General features: G+C 38.2%; 1 protein-coding gene across 3 annotated transcripts in view; it reads right to left on the bottom strand.

Annotated features, from left to right (window-relative positions):
• SMC5 (structural maintenance of chromosomes 5) overlaps positions 1–25453 on the bottom strand; it is a 76650-nt gene that overhangs the window by 16225 nt on the left and 34972 nt on the right. For all 3 annotated transcript variants that reach the window (XM_060199710.1, XM_007531098.3, XM_060199711.1), the window contains 7 exons: positions 21242–21497; positions 17301–17455; positions 11946–12059; positions 7118–7212; positions 6195–6327; positions 4903–5076; positions 4629–4798 (listed from right to left, as the gene is read on the bottom strand). In XM_060199710.1, coding sequence (XP_060055693.1) covers positions 4629–4798; positions 4903–5076; positions 6195–6327; positions 7118–7212; positions 11946–12059; positions 17301–17455; positions 21242–21497 — 1097 coding nt within the window. The remainder of the gene's footprint in view (positions 1–4628; positions 4799–4902; positions 5077–6194; positions 6328–7117; positions 7213–11945; positions 12060–17300; positions 17456–21241; positions 21498–25453) is intronic.

Genomic DNA, 25453 nt, shown 5'->3' on the forward strand with positions numbered 1-25453 from the left:
GTAACCCAGTATTAAATCACTAATAAAAATATTTACCATGAAAAAATGTTTAAGTCCTGTTTCATGGGTTTTTAGCTTTGTTACTCAGATGTATAAACTGGTAGCTTCTAAATTATACTAAAATTTTAAGCAACCACTTAGGGGGAAAAAGTATTCGTTAATATATGTAATACATGAAGCATAGTTAACTAATAATATTTCTACACGATATAGAGTCAAAATTTGGATTTGAATTTCCCGTCACCAATGGGTTGTTATACTGTTACATGGTCTGGTTTAGTGTCCTCATCTATAAATTTCAAAAATAACAATTCTTTTCCCACAGTATTGGTAAAGATTAATCTTGTAAATTATATAACAAACTTAGTATATACTGCCTAGCCTATAAGTGATTAATAAATATTCACCACTGTAATTACTGACAATTTGTAAACACAATCTTTTCAAAGGAGTTTAACTAGTGAGACCTGATTAATGGGTAAGAAGATATTATACAGTAATTCTAAAAGATGATACTTTGCTCTTTGAGATGGAAAAACTGAGACTCAGAAGTCAGCCCAGCAATCTGAGATGAACACGGACATTAAGTGGTAAATTTTGTTTGATACCAAGGTCCAAGTTCTTCCCCACTATGCCCTGCTTGACTTGAGGAAAAAGCACGAGCGAAACATGGCAGCACAAAGTAAGAAAGGGTCATCAGAAGATGATATAAAGTGTGGCCTGAATGGCACCTGGAAGAGAATACTAGAAAGCTAAGTTGGAATGGGTAGAGAGAAACAAGGTCTGAACAACCTGAAAGCCAGTCTAAAGTAAAGCAGTGTTTGATTAAATGCTACGTATTAACAGTAGGAATCCATGACAGATATTCTTAAGTGGTGTAGAAAGGTAAAAAGAAGACAAATTAAATGAGTATTTTTGATATGCTAAATGGAGTGGGCCCTGCCCACCCAGGCAGCATTTTAGAGTGAGTGGCCGCAGGTATGAAATAGCAGGCCAGGAGTGGGCATTAAAGGCCATTTCCCTAGATAAGCTAACATTACTTTGAAAGAAAATTTGGTTTTAAACAGTGGGTCCAGTGCAGCAGTTGCATAGTAACAGTGTTTTATAGACGACTAAAGAGAAGAACAAAAGAAGGGTTAAAAGCTGACAAAAATTATAGGTAATTAAATGACTAAATCTCACTTTAAGCTACCAGAGTATATATCATTAACTTTTAAAGTAAAAATAAAGGGCACTTTTTTAAAGCCAAATGTTCCAACTGCATCCAATACTGTTAGGTCAAGGCCAGGGGTGCTGTTAATGTCTTTATATTCTAAAGGCGAGAAGCACAAAAGAACAATAAGAAAATGGTCCTGAGTTGAGTCATGGTAGAACAGGGGGAATTCTCTTATTAAGCTGTAAGCTATTTCTTCCCCTATACTGAAAACTAGTTAAATTAAAATAATTAAAATTAAAATTAAAATAAAACTAGTTAATTCTTATCCTGTCTTAATAGGTCTCAATTTCTGTAAAATATCAAAAATGAAACTTACTATCAGTTCGAGAATGGTAAGAAAGCTAGAAATTTTTCTTTAGGAAGAGTCTTGAGAATATACACACCCTTCTTAGAATTCTATGAACTATGTCACTATTAAGACTGAGTAGATGTACTTCCAGTTGTAACAAGGGAGACTACAATTGAGTTAGATAACTGGGTGCTCATTCTATGCTGTGAATCTTTCCTACTCTACTCAGAACTGATGAAGAAACAACCATCACAATAACCTTTCTGCCTATACATTCCCTGCCTCTTTTTTCACCAATCCAAACTCAAAAGATACTCATCTAGAGCAGATGTTCTCAAAGTATAGCCACAGGTCCCCATATGAAACCTTTTTAGTAGGTTCATAAAGCCTCCTAATAGACTATTCCAGGAGGTACATGTAAACTATTTTCTCTCTGCGACCAGGGTTATTGCTGGGGGCTTGGCGCTCTTTGCACCTGGCATCTGCACCCCCCCCCCCATTTTGATAGTGAGACAGGCCAAGGGGTAGAGAGAGGGATGAGAGATACCTGCCACCACTCTTCCACCACTCATGAAGCTTCACCCCTAAGGTGTGACATCATTTGCCCTGTGTTGACATTTGCAGTAATTAAGATGAGCCTATGTGAATAGAAAATGCTAATACTTTGGAACAATTAAAGTGGTATACCACCAAAGTGAACTCATTCATTAATATCTTTATTGTTGAACTCATTTGCAGTAATTAAGATGAGCCTATGTGAATAGAAAATGCTAATACTTTGGAACAATTAAAGTGGTATACCACCAAAGTGAACTCATTCATTAATATCTTTATCACATATTTCTTAAATGTCAAATTCACTTAATACTCTTGATAACAGTAAAAATTCATTTTATTAAATCTCAAACTTTTGATTTGCATCTTAAGAAAAAAAGGATTTAATGAGAGACAGACTTCAGAACTAAGCTCTAGCATTTAATGCAGACAATACAACCTAGAATCTAATGCATGCAAATCCTGTCCTATATTGTGTTAACACCTTCCTGGCTGCACATTATACCCTTTTAACATGCAGTGTGCTGAAATAAATACATAGTAAATATTAACTAACACTGCTGTGTGTCAAAAGATAACAGGTATTCTGTCTCAAGGAAAAACACTGTATGACTGTGAATTAGGAATGTACTAGATATGTTTATCACAGAATGCTTTTTTAATGATAATGAAAAACTATGGTAATTCCTATTTGTTTTGAATACTGTCTTAACCCCAAAATTTAACAAAGCGAGTCTATCAAGGTAGACAATAGATAGTATTTTGTTGTCAGATAAGATCTGAAGTGGAAATTTGGAAAATGTGTCCACCATTTTGATGTACTATTAATAAAAGAACATACAGAAGCCAGGCAGTGGTTAAGCACATATTACAGCACACAAGGACCCAGATTCAAGCCCCTGGTCCCCAACTGCAGGGGGAAAGCTTTACAAGTGGTGAAGCAGGGCTGCAAGTGTCTCTCTCCCTCTCTATCTCCCCTTCCCAGTAACAAATAAAGATTATTATTATTATTATTTTAAAGATTTTAAAATATTTTATTTCCTTTTTGTTGCCCTTGTTTTTATTATTGTTGGATAGGATAGAGAGAAAGATAGACACCTGCAGCAGACCTGCTTCACCACCTGTGAAGTGACTCACTCACCTGCAGATGGGGAGCCAGGGGCTCAAACCTGGATCCTCACGCCACTCCTTGCACTTCGTGCCACGTGCACTTAACCTGCTGTGTTACCGCCCGATTCCCAAAGATTATTTTTAAAAAATGAATATATACATTTATAGAATGTATCAGTCTTCTCTTTCTGACCACTAATGATCCTTGAATGATACTAAAGATAAGGGAGTCAACTCTTCCCACACTAAAAACTCTCAAAAGATTTTTGGTGCCAGGAATTAAACCCAGGGACTCATGGATATAAGGAAGGTACCTGATCACTAAGCTACCTGTCCAGTTTTTATTTCACTGTTTTATGAGAGTGAGACAGAAAGAAAAAGAGGTCAGGTGGTGGGTGGCTCACTCAGTTGAGGAGCCAGGTTCAATACCCTAGCCCCCACTTGTAGGGGAAAAGCTTTACCAGTGGTGGAGGAGTGCTGTGGGTGTCTCACTTTCCTCCTCACACCCAGCACAGAAAAAAAACAAAAACAGAAACACCCAAAGGTCAGATCACTGAGAAAGGTGGAGTTGTGAAGGCATTAAGTTCAATAACAACTCTGGTGGCACAAAAAGACACCCAAAGTACTGTTCCACTTGTTCTGTCTTCCTCTCTCATTCTCATGTGCACAAGGCATAGGCTTCGAACACTAAATTACCTCCCCAGCCCCCAGTAAGTTTTTGATGCACTCTCTTTAGAAAAAAAAAAAAAAAATATATATATATATATATATCTCACAAGAGTAAATACACTGATAGTAGCGTGTAAAATTGTCTGTTTTCAAGTGACTACACAATTTAAATCTATGTTAGGGTCAGCTGACAATCTTGTGAGGCCAGGCTTTTCTTCATATGTTGCTACTGACACATCTCAACAAACTGGATGCAAAAGCAGGTAAGGAAGAAAAAAAAACTTTAAATACTGACACAGTGTTCAACAATGCCACTCTTCCTGCCAAATATATTTTGCTTGGCAAATTGTTAATATATATCTTAAAATGTTAGTGCAAACTGGACTTACTGTTGTCATTTTTAATGTACTCAAATGCATGAGTCTTGTTTGCATAACCATTATGCTATCTCCCTGACCTAGACTCAAATATTTTAAACTGTTCACAGTTTTAATTCCTAATGCAAAAATGACAATAGATATGATCTATAAAAACAAAAGCATCTTTAGGGCCCGAGTGTGTCCAACAACAAAGACAGAATACTTTCTTTAGGGAACAGAAAATTGTACCATACTTAACCATCACCACCCTTTAAACCTGTAGACTAAATCTGTTGTGAGTAGCAGGACTAAAGTTTAAAGAGAGGTTACCACGAAGCATGCCTGTGAGAATAGCACTGTGGTTTCAGAGTGTGACGATCCCGCCATGCTGCTTTGTACCTTCTACCCCCCCTAGCTGGCTAAGACATACCTTCCTAGTTTGGAACTAATTTTCTGCTCCAATTGTCTTTTCTTGGTTTTTCTTTCAAGAAGCTCCTTCTTCTTCTGTCGAAGTTCATTGTCTTTGTGCTCTAGCTGCTTGTTTGTCTCACGCAAGGCAATCAATGCTGAATCTACTGCTTGCAATTTCCGATTAATTTCCTATGAAAAATTTACACGTGTTTTTATATTTAAAAATGGTTAAAGTACTGTCCTTAAATCTGTAATTAATTATAAATATATATTTTTTTAATACTCCAACCAACCTTTAGCTGTTCTTCTAAGTGTCTTCTTTGCTCAAGATCCACAGTGACTGTGAGAAACTGGGCAACTTTTAAGGATGTGTTACTAGAAATCACTTTGTTTGAGTAAAAAGAAGTCTTCACCACATACTTTTCTTCTGCTGTATAAATTTGCTTTAATCGGGTTTCTTGTATTACCTAGAATTATAAAACAAGCATTATGGCACATCTAGTTACAATTTCCACTGATTAATTCTAGTTTATTGAAAGTACACAGGGTACCGCTCCAACATACATGGACCTGGCACTTCATTCGTGCAAGCCCTAGACTCTACTTGCTGGGATCATCATTTATAAATCTGATATTTGATAAATGGTCAGTAAAAAGATCAAAATACCTGAGAAAAGGTTAAACTTAGGATCTCATGTATGTGTGAGGTTGCTAAGCCATGTCCCCATTCATTTTAAGACTTTGTTTTCTATTTAGAAAGAAATATAGCAATGCACCAATCCACTACTGCTAAAATTCTACCTGTTTCTGTCTGATGTTAGGAACACAGCCCAGGTATAAGCCTACTGCTAAGCCATCTTCCAAGCCCACTTTAGAAGAGATTTCTTCTAAGTTTCTGCCTGTGATAAAAGTAACACACATGCTCTAGTCATAAGGATTACTTCTAGGAAGAAAAACCTAAGGAACATTAGCAGAATACAGGAAGTAAAACTTTATGTACTGATACTTGCCAGGCAAATGAGATCCTGTAAGATAATCTCAAGCAGGATTTAAAAAGAGGAATCCCCTCATTTCCCACTTCTCCAAACCAATTCTATATCTTAGACTACCACCCTGAAGTGTAATCTGACTGAAAGATAATCTAGAATACAACAATTTAAAATGATTAAAGAAGGCCAGGCTTGTCTTTTCAGTTAGAAAAAACTATATATATTACCACAGCACTGCTCATATCTTAGCTTATGGTGGTGCCAAGGATTGAACCTAGGACTGTGGAAACTCAGGCATGAGAGTCTTTTTGCCTAACCATTATGTTATCTACCCCACCCATCTTTTTAAGTTTTAACTTTATCCAATTACCCTACAGGGGTGTCATTTACTCCAGATACTACTCCACCATTCCTGATATGAACTATTAGCCAACAGTCACTGTTTTATTCATATCATGCAATAAAAATGTTAAGTAACAAAGATAATTTCTGGGCATATAAAACAACAGAATGATTTGTCATTTCCATTTTCATTTTACTTTAACTTACAAAGTTATAACAAAACAACATTGTTTGAATAGGTTCAGTACTCTTACCCGCTCAATTCTCTCTCGGGTCCTTTCAGTTCCTACAGGAACTTCATGAATATGATACTGGCAGCAAAGGTAACTCATGACAGGATCAGGAGCATCAAATAACTCTCGCAAATAAGAGAAGAATCCATATCGTCTGAAAGGAGAAGCACAAAGTAGATTTTCCCCCCCTAAAAATATCATTTGGATGGTCTAGGAGGTGCAATGCATAAAGCATAGAACTCTCAAGCATAAGGTCCCTTGCTAAGGTTCAATCCTTAGCAGTGTATACACCAGAGTGATGCTCTGGTTCTCCTTCTCTTTCCTAGCTCTCTTTGATGAATAAATAAAGTATTTTTTTAAGTTTCTGGTAATAAGGCACATTATATCTAATGACACAATACTTTATTTCCCCCTCTCCCCCCAAGATTATTGCTGTGGCTTGGTATCTGCACAATGACTCCACTGGCACACACACCTACCTATTTTTTAATTGCAATTTTTCCATTTAGTCCTCCTGGAAATACTTTTGCACTATAAGGTGATGATTTATCTTTTAGCCTACCCAGTACTGCTATATCAATGTGAAATGCCATCTTATTTTAAGTGCAACAGTCTCACTTTACTTGTAGCTCTGTGGTCTCAGCTACTTATGGTCAATTATCTCAGTTAAAGTGGTTCAAAAATACTATGTCTAATAAGTACTGGGAGAGAAGCTGGGAAACAATATGCCTGTATGTATAAGAGGCCCAGAGTTTGAGGCCTGGCACCATATGGAAACAGTATATAAGGCACTAGGAGAACTTCATGGATGCTGGGTTGGTGCTGTTGTGTCTTGTTTCCCGTGGTGGTGATATGCCTGCATAAGACATGGCACCACACTGGAAAAAAGCGCTGGGAGAGAAAATTCAAAAGAACAGGTTAGATCTAGGATCTATGAGACTTACTTGAGTTCATTTAGAGATCTTGATGGTGCTCTGTCTGCATATGAACTCTTGGGAGCAATAACAGCATTTACTCGTAATTTTTTATTATCACGAACCTGAATTTAAAACAAGGAAAATACTGTTTTAATTACCATCTACAATCAAACCAATTTAAAAAAACTTTTGTATTATCTTTATTTACTTATTGAATAAAGATAGTCAGAAATCGAGAGAAGGGGGAGGAAGAGAGGGAAACAAACAGACACCTACAGCCCTGCTTCACCTGGTGCAAAGCCCCCTATAGGTGGGGGCCAGGGACTCAAAGCCCTGAACCCTTGCACATTGTAATGTGTACTCAATCAGGTATACTACCACCCAGCCTAAACCAATTTTTAAAGTCACATATTCCTACTGCTATTCATGATTATATGAACAAAGGCTAGAATATTTATGCTACTTATAAGATGTCTTTATACTGTGATAATGTCATGTAGTTACATGCTTTGAAGTCATTTTTTATTTTTAATGATAAATACTTAGGAACTTAGTAATGCCAATTTTTCAGAAAATAAATAGCACAGTCATTACCCCAAAAAAAGTCCTTAAATCAAAATGACCAAAACATTACAATATTTCTTAGGAACACACAGGCAAAACCCTTGACAAGAAACATTATATACCAGTGATGAGAATGCAGCAATATATGAATCACATACATGATCAAGTAGAGCTTATCTCAGGAATGCAAAATTGATTTAACATTCAAAAAGTCCCCCCCCCGCCCCCCACAATATGCCAGAACTGGGCAGTGCTCTGGTAAAAAAAAAAAAAAAAAAAAAAAAAAACAACCAAATGATTATCTCTACAAAACAGCAGACAAAATCCAACAACCATTTATGATGAAAATTCTTAGCAAACTATTATAGAAATCATAGTTTGTTGTTTTTCTTTGGCCATCTTTACATACTGCTGTGAATCGCCATCATAATTTTGGACATACCTGGGTACTATAATTTTTTTGTTTTCCCCTTTCTGGTAGTGCTGGAGATTTAACTTGGAACAGTGGAGCCTCAGGCATGAAAGTCTTCTCTTCTTAACCTTTCCAATATTCATTTCATTACTTATTTGATAGGACAGAAAGAAACTGAGAGAAGATGGGAGAGAGAACGTCCTGGGCAGAGGTCTGACAATATAGTCTTTTTTTTTTTCTTTAATTTTACTATCTTTATTTATTGGATAGACAGCCAGAAATGGAGAGGGAAGGGCGTGACAGAGGGAGAAAGACAGAGACACCTTCAACACTGTTTCACTACTAGTAAAGCCTTCCCCCTTAAAGTAGGGACTGGGGGCTGAACCTGGGTCCTTGTGCATTGTAACATGTGCACTCAATCAGGTGTGCCACTATTCAGCCCCTCACAACCTAGTCTTGAGAAGTTGGATCCCCCAGAAAACAATACAACAAAACATCTAACAAATTTCAGAGAACAGCTGGGATTTCTGGTAAAGAAAGGAACCTCACTATCTGAAGGTTGGTGACTGTGGACTGTAGGAGTGTGGTGAGAGAGACAGGACTTAGGCAGAAACAGCACTGCTGTGCTGTGTTGTCTGCCGGTGCCTTACTTGTAGTTACTTTGAAGCCATGTGAAGAATTTAAAGGGCCTGCAGAAACTGCTCAGGAACCTAGTGACTTAAAAAAAAAGGCTCAGGACTGCTGGTTAGAGATATAGAACATAAGGGCCACCTAGGGGAACCAGGAAGTCAACCGAACTGTATCCAAGCTGCCGTCGGAATCCTATGGACATCTATCTCATCTTTGACAAGGTACCCAGACTATTAAATGGGGAAAGGAGAAGACTGCTTGGAAATACTAGGTTGAAACATGCAGAAAAATGAAAATGAACCACTATAATTCATCCAACACAAAAGTAAATTCCAAATGGATCAAGGACTTTGATGTTTAATCAGAAACTATCAAATACTTAGAGTGAAATATTGGCAAAACTCTTTTCCATGTATATTTTAAAAATATCTTCAATGAGGGAGTCGGGCGGTAGCGCAGTGGGTTAAGCGCAGGCAGCACAAAGCACATTGACCGATGTAAAGATCCCGGCTCCCCACCTGCAGGGGAGTTGCTTCACAGGCTGTGAAGCAGGTCTGCAGGTGTCTATTTTTCTCTCCCCCTCCTCTCTCCATTTCTCTCTGTCCTATCCCACAACAACGGCATCAATAACTACAACAATAAAACAAGGGCAATAAAAGGGAATAAATAAATATTAAAAAATATCTTCAACGAAATGAATCCAATTACAAAGACCTAAATAAAAAAAATAAGCCAATGGGACAACATCAAAATAAAAAGCTTCTGTACAGCAAAAGAAACCAATACCCAAACAAAGAGACCACTTACAGAACTGGAGAGATCTTTACATGCCATACATCAGACAAGAGGCTAATAACCAAAATATATAAAGAGCTCACTAAAATCAGGGAGAAAAAAAAAATCCCAAAATGGGGAGAGGATATGAACAGATTATTCTCTGTATCTTTTTTTTTTTGCCTCCAGGGTTATTGCTGGGGTTCAGTGCCTACACCACAAACCCACTGCTCCTGGAAGCCATTTTTCCCCTTTTGTTGCTCTTGTTATTACTATTGTTTTTGTTGGATAGGACAGAAAAATCGAGAGAGTTGGGGAAGATAGACGGGGAAAGAAAGATAGACACTTGTAGACCTGCTTCACTACCTGTGAAGTGACACCTTTGCAGGTGGGGAGCCAAGAGCTCAAACAGGGATCTTTATGCTGGTCCTTGAGCTTTGTGCCACGTGCACTTAACCCGCTGTGCTACCTGCTACTGAGCCGCTCTGGTTTATGGTGGTGCAGGGAATTGAACTTGGGACTTCTAAGCCTCAAGCATGAGAGTCTTTTTGCATAACCATTATGCTATCTATCCCTGCCCCTTGAACAGAATATTCTCTATAGACTCTTCTATTCAAAGGACCAACAAACATGGAAAAATGCTCCAAGTCATTGATTGTCAGAGAAATGCAAATCAAGACAAAAATGAACCACTATAATTCATCCAACACAAAAGTAAATTCCAAATGGATCAAGGACTTCGATGTTTAACCAGAAACTATCAAATACTTAGAGTGAAATATTGGCAAAACTCTTTTCCATGTATATTTTAAAAATATCTTCAATGAGGGAGTCGGGCCATGTCATACATCAGAAAAGGTAGCAGCAACAAATGCTGGAGAGGTTGTAGGGAACAAAGTTTGTTCCCTACTGCTCTGTGGGAATTATATTCCCACTGGGAGTTATATTCCCACTGCTGGTGGGAATATAAATTAGTCCAACCCCTGTGGAGAGCAGTCGGGAGAACTCTCAGAAAACTAGAAGTGGACCTACTCTATGACTCTGCAATTCCTCTCCTGGAACCAGACACATCCATCCAAAAAGACTTGTGTATACCTATGTTCATAGCAGCACACTTTGTAATAGCCAAAACCTGGAAGCAGCAACCCAGGTGTCCAACAACAGATGAGTGGCTGAGTAAGTAGTGGTATATATACATAATGGAATACTACTCGGCTATCAAAAAGGTGAATTCACCTTCTTCACCTCATCTTGGATAAAGTTTGAAGGAATCATGTTAAGTAAGATAAGTCAAAAGCAAAAGGATGAATATGGGATGATCTCACTCATAGATAGAAGTTGAGAAATATGAACAGAAGGGAAAACACAAAGCAGAACTTGGACTGGTATTGGTGGCCATTTTTTTCTTCTAGAGAGAAGTTGAAAGACAAAGAGGAAGAAACAATGCAGAACCTATCATGTACTAACCTCCCTCCAAGGACTCCCCAAGAAGTGGCCAAGGATTCAAACCCAGGTCCTAATATTTGGCAGTTCCTGGACTCTTAACAGATGAAACAGCTCCTAGCCTCCCTCTCAGTATTTTTATCCATACCAAGGAGAAAGATGCTCCACTAGCTCAGCATGCTACTTAATGCATATCATCATCTTAAAGCAACAGCTAGAATACAGAATTTATTAGCATTTTTTTATAGTCTTTACTGTTACACAATTAAAATAAAATATACTTCTTAGAATATACTTCTTAGAACTCAGAATTCATTTAAAGAAAAATATTCACAGTACAGTATCCAGATATGGCTAAAATTGTGATGGCCATGCATGGTAGTATGTAGAAATGGCAAAAACTATGGAGATACGATATAAATTACTGAAGAATGGAAATGGTTCTCTAGTAGGTAGCATTACAGGAGGAGTTCATACACAATTTCATGACTTAAGAGAAAATACACAACACACACACACACACACACACACACACATTACAGTTCTATGTTCAGTAGACAGTTCTGGCCTATTGGTAAGAAATAATAGACAGGTAATTGTCAGAACACACAAGAAAACATCAGGTTCATGTATCATATCATCAATTAGCTGGTTTAAATGTTTAGCACAGAAAAAGCATGAGTGTTTTAGGGAAAGCAACATTCTCATTCTCTCTCTCACTAAATTTGCCACTTACAAAGTAAAAATCTAATTACATCTTACTGAATGCCCTTCATAGTGTACCACATTTCAGTTAAAAATGTTATATATATATATATATATATATATATATATATATATATATGGAGAGAGAGAGAGAGAGAGAGAGCACGCAATGTAGAGTGAGAATAATGATAGCTAATACAATATAAAGACCTTTTCAATTGTTAAGTGATTTAAATCTCCCAACCATCTTTTGAGGTAGATGATATTTTTCTCCACTGTATGTGAAAACCAAAAGTGAATTAAAATATTAAGTTGTTTAGTACTTGCCTCTTTGAGAAAAACTTCCATATCTTCTTGACTTTCAAATACAAAGGCTCTCAAGTCATTTGATGGAATATGATTTTCAATGTATTTGGCATTTTTATTATCTTTCATATTGATCTAAACAAAATGAAAAATAATTTTTATGAAATTCAAAACTGATTACTGGAACATGACCACAAACATATTTTATTTCATTATGTTACATATAATTGAGAAAATAGATAAAAGAATAATTTAGTATTGAAGGGTCAACATTTGACATGTTGCCCATTAATAACCTATACAGAATAAAATCCAAGACTTGGAGGGAGAAAGAAGGAAACCTTCACCATTTGTGAAGCTTTCTGCTTGCAGATGGGGACCTGAGGCTTGAAGCACGGTCCTTGCACACAGTAATGCGAGCACTCGACCAGGTAAGCCAACACTCAGTTTCCTGCTAAGCACAAATTCTTCTTTCTTTTAAATTGTGCCTGCATGTAAGCATGCGTATGTGTGAGAGATCCATAAACAGAGAGACAGAGACAACATACTAGAGCATCACTTTAGTATACGTGATACCAAGGACTGAATTTGGGACCTCATGATTACAGTTAAGATGCCCTACTCGCTGCACCATCTGCAATACTACTAAACAAATTGGTCTTACAATCCCAAGGTTCATTTTTTTTTGTTTGTTTTATACACTTCATCTGTTTTTCTCTATAATCCACATGAGTAAAATCCTATTTTTTCGTCTCTATCCATTAGTCTTTTTTCCATTAAGTATGAGCTGAATAGAACATATAATCAACTTATTCAGGAGGTAGACAGTAGAATTCAGCAGGAAGAATCTCTCTGGTAAGTACACCCAGGAGGAAAGTGATACGAGAGTTAAGATCTACACTGATTGATTCATAGCTATTTTTTTTTTTTCCTCCAGGGTTATTGCTGGGCTCGGTGCCTGCACCATGAATCCACCGCCCCTGGAGGCCATTTCCCCCCCTTTTTGTTGCCCTAGTTGTTGCAGCCTCGTTGCGGTTATTATTGCCACTGTTGACGTTGCTTTGTTGTTGGATAGGACAGAGAGAAATGGAGAGAGGAGGGGAAGACAGAGAGAGGGGAGAGAAAGATAGACACCTGCAGACCTGCTTCACCGCCTGTGAAGCGACTCCCCTGCAGGTGGGGAGCCGGGGGCTCGAACCGGGATCCTTACGCCGGTCCCTGCGCTTTGTGCCATGTGCGCTTAACCCACTGCGCCACCGCCTGACTCCCAATTCATAGCTATTTTTAAAAAAGTGATTTCTTATAGCCATACTGGGATACTATTTCTACAGGTTGTAGCATTCAAATTTGTAACATTCTTTCCACGAAAGTAATTGACAATAAAAATAACTGAAATAATGGATATTAAATGTTCATAGTGTGTGTCTGAGTAGTCGCATTTTATGTGATTTTAACTTTTTTATATTTTATTTATTTTATGTTTGAGAAAGATGCAGAGGGAGAGAGAGACAGAAAGAAACACTAGAGCACTGCTCAGCTCTGGCTTATGGTGCTGCAGGGGACTGAACCTGGGAATTTGGAACCTCGGGCATGAGAGTCTGTTTGCATAACCATTATGCTATCTCCCCTGCCCCTGATTTTTAAAAATCTGTTTCCCCCACTTTTATACAATGCTAGTAATATAAACTAACAGCCCAGGGATGCAAGGTTGGTTTAATATATGTGAATCAATCAATGTGAACCACCACATCAATAAAAGCAAGAGCAAAAACCACATGGTCATATCAATAAATGCAGAGAAAGCCTTTGACGAAATACAACATCCTTTATGATCAAAACACTACAAAAAATGGGAATAGATGGAAAATTCCTGAAGATAGTGGAGTCTATATATAGCAAACCTACAGCCAACATCATACTTAATGGTGAAAAACTGGAAGCATTTCCCCTCAGATCAGGTACTAGACAGGGCTGCCCACTACCACCATTATTATTCAACATAGTGTTGGAAGTTCTTGCCATAGCAATCAGGCAGGAGCAAGGAATTAAAGGGATACAGACTGGAAGAGAAGAAGTCAAACACTCCCCTATCTGCAGACAACATGATAGTATACACAGAAAAATCTAAGGAATCCAGCAAGAAGCTTTTGGAAATCATCAGGCAATACAGTAAGGTGTCAGGCTACAAAATTAATATTTAAAAGTCAGTGGCATTCCTCTATGCAAATACTAAGTTAGAAGAAGATGAAATTCAGAAATCAATTCCTTTTATTACAGCAACAAAAACAATAAAATATCTAGGAATAAACCTAACCAAAGAAGTGAAAGACTTCTATACTGAAAATTATGAGTCACTACTCAAGGAAATTGAAAAGGACACAAAGAAGTGGAAAGATATTTCATGTTCACAGGTTGGAAGAATTAACATCATCAAAATGAACATACTACCCAGAGCCATATACAAAACTAATGCTATCCTCATCAAGATCCCATCCCAACCACATTTTTTAGGAGAATAGAACAAATGCTACAAGTGTTTATCTGGAACCAGAAAAGACCTAGAGTTGCCAAAACAATCTTGAGAAGAAAGAACAGAACCGGAGGCATCACACTCCCAAATCTCAAATTGTATTATAGGGCCATTGTCATCAAAACTGCTTGGTACTGGAACATGAATAGACATACTGACCAGTAGAATAGAATTGAGAACCCAGAAGTAAGCCCCCACACCTATGGACATCTAATCTTTGACAAAGGTGCCCAGACGATTCAATGGGGAAAGCAGAGTCTCTTCAACAAGTGGTGTTGGAAAAAATGGGTTGAAACATGCAGAAAAATGAAACTGAACCACTATATTTCACCAAATACAAAAGTAAATTCCAAGTGGACCAAGGACTTGGATGTTAGACCACAAACTATCAGCTACTTAGGGGAAAATACTGACAGAACTCTTTTCAGCATAAATTTTAAAGACATCTTCAGTAAAACAAATTCAATTACAAAGAAGACTAAGGCAAGTATAAACCTATGGGACTACATCAAATTAAAAAGCTTCTGCAAAGCAAAAGAAACCACTACCCAAACCAAGAGACCCCTCACAGAATGGAAGATCTTTACATGCCATACATCAGACAAGAGTTTAATAACCAAAATATATGAAGACCTTTCCAAACTCAACAACAAGACAACAAATAACCCCATCCAGAAATGGGGAGAGGACATGGACAGAATAGTCACCACAGAAGAGATCCAAAAAGCCAAGAAACACATGAAATAATGCTCCAAATCTTTCACTGTCAGAGAAATGCAAATAACAACAATGAGATGCCATTTCACTCTTGTGAGAATGTCAAAAATCAGAAAAGGTAGCAGCAACAAATGCTGGAGAGGCTATGGGGTCAAAAGAACCCTCCTGCACTGCTGGTGGGAATGTAAATGGGTCCAACCTCTGTGGACAGCAGTCTGGAGAACTCTCAGAAGGCTAGAAATGGACCTACTCTATGACCCTGCAATTCCTCTCCTGGGTATATATCCTAAGGAACCCAACACACCCATCCAAAAAGATTTGTGCATACCAATGTTCATAGCAGCACAATTTATAATAGCCAAAGCCTGGAAGCAACCCAGGTGTCCAACAACAGATGACTGGCTGTGCAAGTTGTGGTATATATACACAACGGAATACTACTCAGCTATTAAAAATGGTGATTTCACCATTTTCAGCCCATCTTGGATGGAGCTTGCAGAAATCATGGTAAGTGAAATAAGTCAGAAACAGAAGGATGAATATGGGATGATCTCACTCTCAGGCAGAAGTTGTAAAAGAAGATCAGAAGAGAAAACACAAGTAGAACCTGAACTGGAGTTGGTGTATTGCACCAAAGTAAAAGATTCTGGGGTGGGGGCGGAGGGTAGAGTATAGGTCCTGGAAAAGGTTGACAGAGGACCAAGTGGGGGTTGTATTGTTGTGTGGAAAACTGAGAAATGTTATGCATGTATAAACTATTGTATTTACTTCTCAAATTTAAAAAAACAAGTAAAATTAAAAAACAAATCAAAACTTGATCGATCCTGGTTACACTAAGGATTTGAAGTAGCATCTGACCACTGAACCCTACCTTTTAATTAGTATGCTGCATTTTTATACAGAGTATATAAATACCCTCTTTCATGGTTTTTCTCCCCCAAAGAAAATTTAATTTTCTTGTATCAAAGCCTAAAGACTTCCTACTAAGAATGAATAAAGACTATGTTTAGCAGTGTAACTATAAATAAGTCTGCACATTTCTTCTATTCTAGATTGTAACTGTAAGATAATTCATGGAAATGAATTGTTCACTGGCAAGTTATACATGATCAAATTAAAAAAATTTACTAATGAGAGGCTGAGAGATCACCAGAATATATGTGATGTCAGGGATCAAACTCAGGACATATTTGCAAGTCAGAAACTCTACCTCTTGTTTCACCTCCAGGGTTCTGCATAACTGAACTTTGTAGTTTACAGACTGCTAAATTGGCTATGGAGGTATGAGAATTTCAACTAAGGTGATCTAATGGAAGGAAGGACTAGAAAAAGTGAAGGGTTATTTCAGGAGTGGCAAAAAAAGGGCAAAGGATATCTAAAAACTTTAAATGTAATCTCAAATATATGACTTTAGTAATCTACTTTAGTAATACACTACTATTATGAAATAAAGTTATTAAAATCCTTATTATCTTATGCATGGGGCTTTAGTAAAAATCTGTTAACAATTATATTTGCACTGTAACATATTAAACTAAGGGCCACAACAAGTTTATTTTCTTTCAATCATTACCAGCTTAATGAAAACAATGCTGGCATCCCAAATAGATATTCCCTTCTTGATCTGGCAACAACATTTTAATACACAGCTGAGCTAGGAGAGATCAAAGTCTTATGCATATTAATAAAAGACAAAGAATGATTTTTTAATGTATCACAGATTTGTCTCAAAAAACACAGAACTTTTCAGGAATCCTGCAAGGGTCCTTAGGAATTCTTTTATCCTTTTTCTAACCAGACTGTGCTCACTGATGCCAGGGATTAGAACTCAGGACTTTATCTGTTCTATCTCGCCAGTCAATGAAATTTTCTTTTGAGAGTGGTAGGGCAGTACTGTAGAATATATGCCCATGACTGTGTGTGCTACACACACACACACACACACACACACGTACGTGTCATGGTGAAGTCACGTAGGCACCAAGTATTGGTAACAAAAAACCAAAACAACTCATACACATGGATTCAGCAATATTCCAGATATTGCTAACAGAAAACCAGTGCTAACAGGGCTCAGTATTCTTAAGACAAAAATCTACAGTGATTACAAAATAAATACAATTTCTTACCGTAAGCATTATGGGCTCACAGACTCTTTGCTTAAATTTGTCTCTGTTATTTCTTAACCATAAAACTGCATCATAAGTATCACGGTATCTTTGTCTCAGCTTATCTTCTTTTTGGTTCATAAGATTGTCAAAACGTACAATGTGATCATCCACACCTAAAAGTAGGAAATAAAGATTGTTTTTCTGGAAACTTTGATTAGTGAAATAATCTATTAGTACAAAAGAATATCTAAGATCTGAAAAGGACAAGTATCATTCAACACATATCCAGCACATTAACAAAGAAAAGACAGACAATGGACAAATCTTCCTCAAATGTCTGAATTATATATATAAAAAAAGACCTTTATAGGATATTGATAGCTAACATTCAAAAGATTGAGAATACACTAGATTTACTATCAGAAGATAACTGCAATAGGCTCAGAGATAAAATGCTTGAAAATTTTTTTTATTGGATAGAGACAGAGAGAAATTTAAAGAGGAGGAGAAGATAGAGAAGAAGAGAGACAGAGCAGCCCTCTTCCCCACTTGTGAAGCTTTCCCGCTTCAGATGGGAATCAAGGGCTTGAACCCCAGTCCTTGAATACTGTAAAGTGTACACTTAATCAGGTACATCACCACCTGGCCCCTCAACAAAATGCTTTTAATCTAGAACTGTATATACACAAAGTCAAGAAAAGGGGATAATAAAGCTATTTTCAGGAATATAAAGACACTGAGAAAAATCAAAGATGCCTTCTTAGGAGGTCACATGAGGATGTAGTCTAAAAAAAAAATAAGGGACCAAGTTATTGTCTGGGGAGATGATGTCATGATTGGAAAAAGGACCAGAAAGCTGGATTAGGGAAGAGAGTAGCTTCCAAATATGGGAAAGGTGTATAAATATTGTTGACTGTAAAAACCCTATCAATTTGATGTAATCTGGGGCCCAAATTCAGCTTAGGAGCCTATGTGACCTCTGCATCCCTGTAGATCTCAGCTCCCGTTCTATGGTCATGGGTAGAAATGTTCCAAGCTGCCCCAATATCAGGACTCACCTTCCTCGGGTGTAGGATAGCAGATTTCAGGCTCAGGGGAAAAAAACAAAACAAAACACAAACTAGTATATCCACAGGCCCTTTAGAATATAACTAAAATATGCCTACTAGCTATCTACAAAATGGAGACGTGCCCCCCCCCCCACTCTTCATCTGCACTTCTCCAGCCTTTAGGTTCATAATTAGTCAACAATTTGTTTGGCTTTATACGTTAACTCTCTTTTCAGCCACCAGGTTCCAGATGCTACCATGATGCCAACCAGACTTTCCTGGACAGACAACCCCACCAATGTGTCCTGGAGCTCCAATTCCCAGAACCCCGCCCCACTAGGGAAAAAGAGGCCGGCTGTCAATGGCCATGTTCAAAGGGGAAGCAATTACTAAAGTCAGACCTTCCACCCTCTACATACCACAATGACCTTGGGTCCATACCCCCAGATGGATAAAGAATAGGAAAGCTATCGAGTGAGGGGATGGTATACAGAGTTCTGGTGGTGGGAACTGTGTGGAGTTGTATCCCTCTTATCCTATGGTTTTTGTCAGTGTTTCCTTTTTATAAATAAAATAAAAAAAAAAATAAGGGACCAGTTAAAAAAAAGACTATGGAATTTAGGAATGCTTTGTATTAACAACACAGAAACGGCATGAGGAAAATAACAGATAATAGCTTTGAAAACAACCTATTTACATGAAAGGAGGATGGAATACTTCAGAACTTAAGAGAATGCCAAGCCAAAAAAAAAAAGTGTCTTTTCTTTCAAGTTAAGGAAAACAAATGGTGTTTTCTGGAAAAGGTTAAATTAAAGCCTTTAAAATAGCTATGAATGAAATCAGATTTCATTGTTAATAGGAATGAGTGTTTTGCAGAACCATTATGCTGTCTCCCCAACCTTAATACTTAACTTTTTTTTTAGCTTCTAGAATTAACCCAAATACATGAGCACATACAGTTTAGTAGTGGTGCTCAGTAAAATGTTTTCAGCCTCAGAAATATAAAAATCAGAGTACAGATCTAAGACTTTAGAATGTAACAAGGGCCCCTTCTCTCTGGATTTCTGGCTGTCTTTACCCAATAAATAAATAAATAAATAAATAAATAAAGAAGGTGTTGGTGGTATAGTGGTGAGCATAGCTGCCTTCCAATAAATAAATAAAGACAATGAAAAATTAAAAAAAAAAGAATGTAACAAGGAAGTAAAGAGGAAAGATAAGATAGTTATCAAGTATGCATTCAAGCCATGTTAATAGTTAAATTACAGAAAAATTAAACATTAGTGACTGAAAATTAAGATAATCTCACTTGAGAAACTATAATGACAGTGAATGCAATATATAGCAAGAGCTATAACACATATATTTTTAACAAGATTTATTTACTGATAGAGGACTCTGGAGCATCACTCTGGCATACGTAGCACTAGTGACTGAACTTGGAAACCTTAGACTTTCAAGTCCTATGCTGTATCACTGTGCCACTGTAATCTATAGTTAAAACAATAAGTATCAAAAGATAATGCCTAACACTGATTAGTGAAGCCATTAACAAAATAAGAATGAGAAAGGTGCATGAGACTTCCAGAAAAAACTTCTACAACAATTAAAAGTGGCTACTCTTGAGTTGGTCTAGAGACAGGAACTTCTATTTTTAACAACACAAACCTAGTAATTTGAAAAACATTTTTTTAATTTTATTTTTTATATTTATTTTCCCTTTTGTTGCCCTTGTTTTTTATTGTTGTAGTTATTATTGATGTCGTTGTTGTTGGATAGGACAGAGAGAAATGGAGAGAGGAGGGGAAGACAGAGAAGGGGAGAGAAAGACACCTGCAGATCTGCTTCACTGTCTGTGAAGCGAATCCCCTGCAGGTGGGGAGCCGGGGGCTGGAACCAGGATCCTTATGCCGGTGCTTCACGCCACGTGTCCTTAACCCACTTCGCTACCGCCCTGACTCCCAGAAAACCATTTTTAATAGATGCCAGGTGAGGTGCACCTGGTAGAGTACACATATTAGTGTGCAAGGACCTGGGTTCAAGTTCCTGGTCTCCACCTGCAGTGGAGAAGCTTCATTAGATGCTGCAAGTGTCTCTCTCTCTCTCTGCTTCTATTCCCTCTCAATTTCTGTCTCTATCCTAAATAAGTGAAAAATAATTTTAAAAAGAGTTCTTTTCATTCTTACTGATCTTAGTCACATACAGTGAGGACACAGAATGTAAAAGCATCTTTATTTGAATAATGCTACAGACTCTTCACATAATCTGTAGGAAAGAACAAAACAGAAAGGCTAGACTAAAGAGCTTAAACTTGATTTGAAACATAATAGTAAGTTTGTAGAGAAAATAAAGCTAAGCATTTTTAGAGATTCAATTTGTATAATATGTTTTTTTTTTTTTCCTCCAGGGTTATTGCTGGGCTTGGTGCCTGCACCATGAATCCACCGCTCCTGGAAGCCATTTTTCCCCCTTTTTGTTGCCCTAGTTGTTGCAGCCTTGTTGCAGTCATTATTACCATTGTTGATGTTGCTTTGTTGTTGGACAGGACAGAGAGAAATGGAGAGAGATGGGGAAGACAGAGAGAGAGGGGAGAGAAAGATAGACACCCGCAGACCTGCTTCACCGCCCATGAAGTGACTCCCCTGCAGGTGGGGAGCCGGGGGCTCGAACTGGGATCCTTAAGCCGCTTTGCACCACGTGCGCTTAACCCACTGCGCCACCGCCCGACTCCTTTGTATAATATATTTAAATAAGTATAGTCTGCTGGTGACAAGCCCCAGTAACAAGAAAGGCACAAGCAGTAAAGAGAGTTTGAAAGAGTTCCCTCAACAAGGAGACTTCAACATTTAGAGACATGATACCAGAAGAACATCATCAATGGAGATAAATCTTTATTTTAACAAAACTTACTCCGTTTCTCCTTCTCTAGGGTCTCCCTCTCTCTTCGCTTATCAATGATCTCGCCTTCACACAATGCTTTTTCATCTTGAACTTTTCTCAGGTCATGTGTTATGGCATCAATCTGGGGTTGGAGATTTTCACAGTTTTCTGTGGTCTTTAGTTCATTCTGCAAATCTTCTATCATTTTTCGGGTATTACTTATCCTCTTCTGTCGGTCATGCTCTTCATTCTGTTTTACTATTAAGGCCTGCTGAAGTTCCTCAATCTAATTTGAAAAAAAATCAGTAAAAGCTTAAACTTATATTTGCACCAAAGTAAAAGACTCTGGGGTTGGGGGGGGGGGAAGAGTACTGGTCCAAAAAGGATGGCAGAGGACCTAGTGAGGGTTGTATTGTTATGTGGAATACTGAGAAATGTTATGCATGTACAAACTATTGTATTTACTGTTGAATATAAAACAACAGCAGGTGGGGACTGGGGGCTTGAACCCATGTCCTTGTGCACTGTAATGTGTGCACTTAACCAGGTGTGCCACTGCCTGGCCCCTACCTACAATATTTTTTAAGTATGTTTTCATTTTAATGAGAGAGAGACCAGAGCACTGCTCAGCCCTGGCTTATAGTGGATGAACCTGGAACCTCGGAGGCTCAGGCATGAAAGTCTTGTGCATAACCACTATGCTGTCTCCCCGGGCCAATCAACCTACAGTATGTTCTGTTATATGGATATGCCACAGTAAGATTTTTATGAGATTCTTCTCCCCCCCAACCCGCCGACCAGAGCACTAGCCAGCTCTAGGACATGGCAGTGCTGTGAAGTGAATGTAGGGCCTCTGAGGCCAGAGGCATGTAAGTCCTGTGCTCTTATGTCGAGTCAACTCTCTAGTCAACAAATCACATTTTATCCTATTTCCTATTAAAGATCTGAGTTGTATCAAGTTTTTTCCCCTGAAAATTTAGTTCTGGAAATTCAAGATAATGAACAGAACCAGTATTAGAATTCCCTCTCCTATAATAAAAATATATAGAGAAACAATATTAACTTCTGTGCTTAAAAATTACAGATATTTGATGCACCTAAAAAGAAGCACACAAGAAATGACAGTTTAGTCAGGAAGCTCATATTGTCCAAGTTAATTCAGAAGACTATCACAGATGTCCGAAATTAAGAATCATCACACACAAAAGTCCTTTTTCGTTTAAGAGAAGGAATAAGTAATTTGACAAATTGAATTATTTTTAAATTTTTATTTATTGGATAGAGACAGCCAGAAATCAAGAAGGGGGTAATAGGAAGGGAGAGAGACAGAGAGACACCTGCAGCCCTGCTTTACCACTCACAAAGCTTACCCTTTGCAGGTGGGGAATGGGGGCTCGAACCTAGGTCCTTGTGCACTGTAACATATATGCTCAACCAGGTGTGCCACCACCTGGCCCCACAAATAGAATCTTTGCACTACCAACAAAAATAGACCACCAAGTTACTAAAAATCCCTTGGTTGATGAAGGAAGTTGTACCAAAAGATGGTCTTTGTCAATGGCCTGAAAAACTGAATAGTAGTCTAGAGGTTCCTATATACTGATTCATTTGCTACCTTCATCTAAGAAACTACTGCCGGGGTAGGTATCATAATGGTTATGCAATTAAACTGTCATGCCTGAGGCTCCGAAGTCCCAGGTTCAATCCCCCGCACCACCATAAGCCAGAGATGAGCAGTGCTCTGGTTAATTTAAAAAAAAAAAAAAAGTACACACATCTAAGAAACTACAAAGAATAATCCCATGCTTAGCTCATGGATAACCCAAGTCTCATATAATTACACATCTCCACGAAGATAATACCCACACTATGGATCTACCTGCCCATGTCCATATCTAAATTGGAGAAGCAATTATAGAAGCCAGAACTTCCACCTTCTGAACCTTAAAAAGAATATTGGTCCATACTCCCAGAGGGGGAGAAATATTAGGGGAATATGACTAAAGGGCTCTGAACCTCAATTCCATCAGGACCCTGAAAAGAGGGAAAAAAATAGGAAGGACACTCAGAGGTAGTAACAGGTTTAGTTAGTATGGCTCAGAAAGGAAGAGAAGGGGGCCTGGTGATGGCACACCTGGTTGAGCACACGTTACAATGTGCAAGGACCCAGGTTCGAGCTCCCAGTCCCCACCAGCAAGGGGAAAGCTTTGTGAGAGGTGAAGCAGGGCTACAAACCTCTTTTTTAAGAATTTTTTTTTCATTTCATTTTACTATTTATTTAATTACTTATGTATGTGTTTTTTGCCAGAGTACTGTTCAGCTCTGGCTCATGGTGGTATGGGAGATTGAACTTGGGGTTTTGCAGCCTCAGACATGAGAGTCTCTTTGCGTAACCATTACACTATCTATCCCTGTTGCAGAGGTCTGTCTCTCTATCTCCCTCTTCCCTCTTGACTTCTGATTGTCTCTATCCAATAAACAGAGAAATTAAAAAAAAAAAAAAAGGAAGAGAAGGCAGGACCATAGAGGGGAAAACTGGATATATATAAAATAGTCAACCCTCTCCTCTCCTGGATCAACTAGGAATACCAAAGGAGACCACCCGGGACCAAAACAAGACAGGACTAGAATGACCACAGGAACTCACTAAATCACCGGTGAGTACAAACACATGTGGCTGGTGACAGAGAGGAGAGAGGGGCCTAAGGAGAGATTAAGTGACTGCTAACAGTTCAGCAGTTTATCAGTTGAGACACCACCTCCAGTCTGCTCCACCAACAAGGGGACAGCTTAAGGGAGGAGAGGACTCCCCAGAGACTCACCAAGTGCAACTCTGAGTCTCCATTGCTACTACCCTCAGAATCTGGAGCAGCGACAGGAAGGGACACCAGGGGACAGAGATCTAACTAGGAAACTCAGAAGACCTATACCTCGGTGGCATAGCTGAGGGGCTGTGAAAGTCTCTTTGCATAACCACTGGATTATCTCTGCCACACCCTGCTTTATCTCTTGATCAGGAGTCAGTGATTAAGCTAAGAAGCCTATTGATAGTTTAAAAGCCCTCAGGCTCCCATAGCCCTCAGGGAAGGGAAAAAAAAAAAGAAAGGCTTTTAAACCACTGAGCTCCAACTCAGGGATTGAAATAACTGTTAACTTCCACCACGGTAAACCCTTTAATTAACTTACTTAGACACAAGTCAATCCAGGCAATAGTGATCAATAATTTGAAAAGTACTGATAAAGAGAACTCATAACATAATATATAAAATGGTTAAAACAACAAGAAAAAATATTGGAGAATCGAACCTGGACAAAAGTCCAGCTAAAAGTCCTCCAGAGGGTGAAGCACAAAATAATGAGTTCAACATCCAAACATTAGCTAAGGAAATAATAACAGGAGTAAAGAATTTGAAAACATTGTAATCAGAAATGCAGGAACAACAAATGAGAATATGGAAGAAAATACTAATTATCTCATGGTTATTAGAGAGCTGAAAGCTGAAATCACTGAGCTAAGAAGGCAACTAGCTGAACAAGCTAAAACAGTATCAGAGCAGGGCAACAAAATAGATGAACTCCAGAAAGCAGTAGAGGGCAGAGAGAATAGAATCTTTGAGGCTGAAGACAGAATTAGCAAGATTGATGAATTAGAGACAACTAAAAAAGAAGTAAGAGATCTCAAAAAGAGATTAAGAGATGCTGAAAACAACAACAGAGTCCTATGGGATGACTTCAAAAGAAACAATAAAACAATATACGCATTACTGGCATACCAGAGGAAGAAAGAGAAGGAGAGGAAGAAAGCATTCTCCAGGCCATAGTAGCTGAAAACTTCTCTAGTCTAGACAACATCAAAGACATAAAAATTCAAGAAGCCAAGAGGGTCCCAAACAGAATTAACCCAGACCTAAAGACACAAAGACATATCATACTTAGAATGGAAAGGAATAAGGATAAAGAAAGGATCCTCAAGGCTGCAAGAGAAAAACAAAGAGTCACCTACAAAGGAAAACCCCTAAGATTAGCAGCAGACTTCCCCATACAAACACTACAGGCCAGAAGAGAATGGCAAGATATCTATCAAGTGCTCAATGAGAAAGGCTTTCAGCCAAGAATACAAGTCCTGCTAGACTGTCATTCAGACTAGATGGAGGCATCAAAACCTTCTCAGACAAGCAACAGTTGAAGGAATCAACTATCACCAAGCCTGCCCTGAAAGAAGTTCTGAAAGGTCTCCTATAA

The sequence above is a fragment of the Erinaceus europaeus genome, chromosome 10 (genome assembly GCF_950295315.1).
Source record: "Erinaceus europaeus chromosome 10, mEriEur2.1, whole genome shotgun sequence".
Taxonomy (NCBI): domain Eukaryota; kingdom Metazoa; phylum Chordata; class Mammalia; order Eulipotyphla; family Erinaceidae; genus Erinaceus; species Erinaceus europaeus.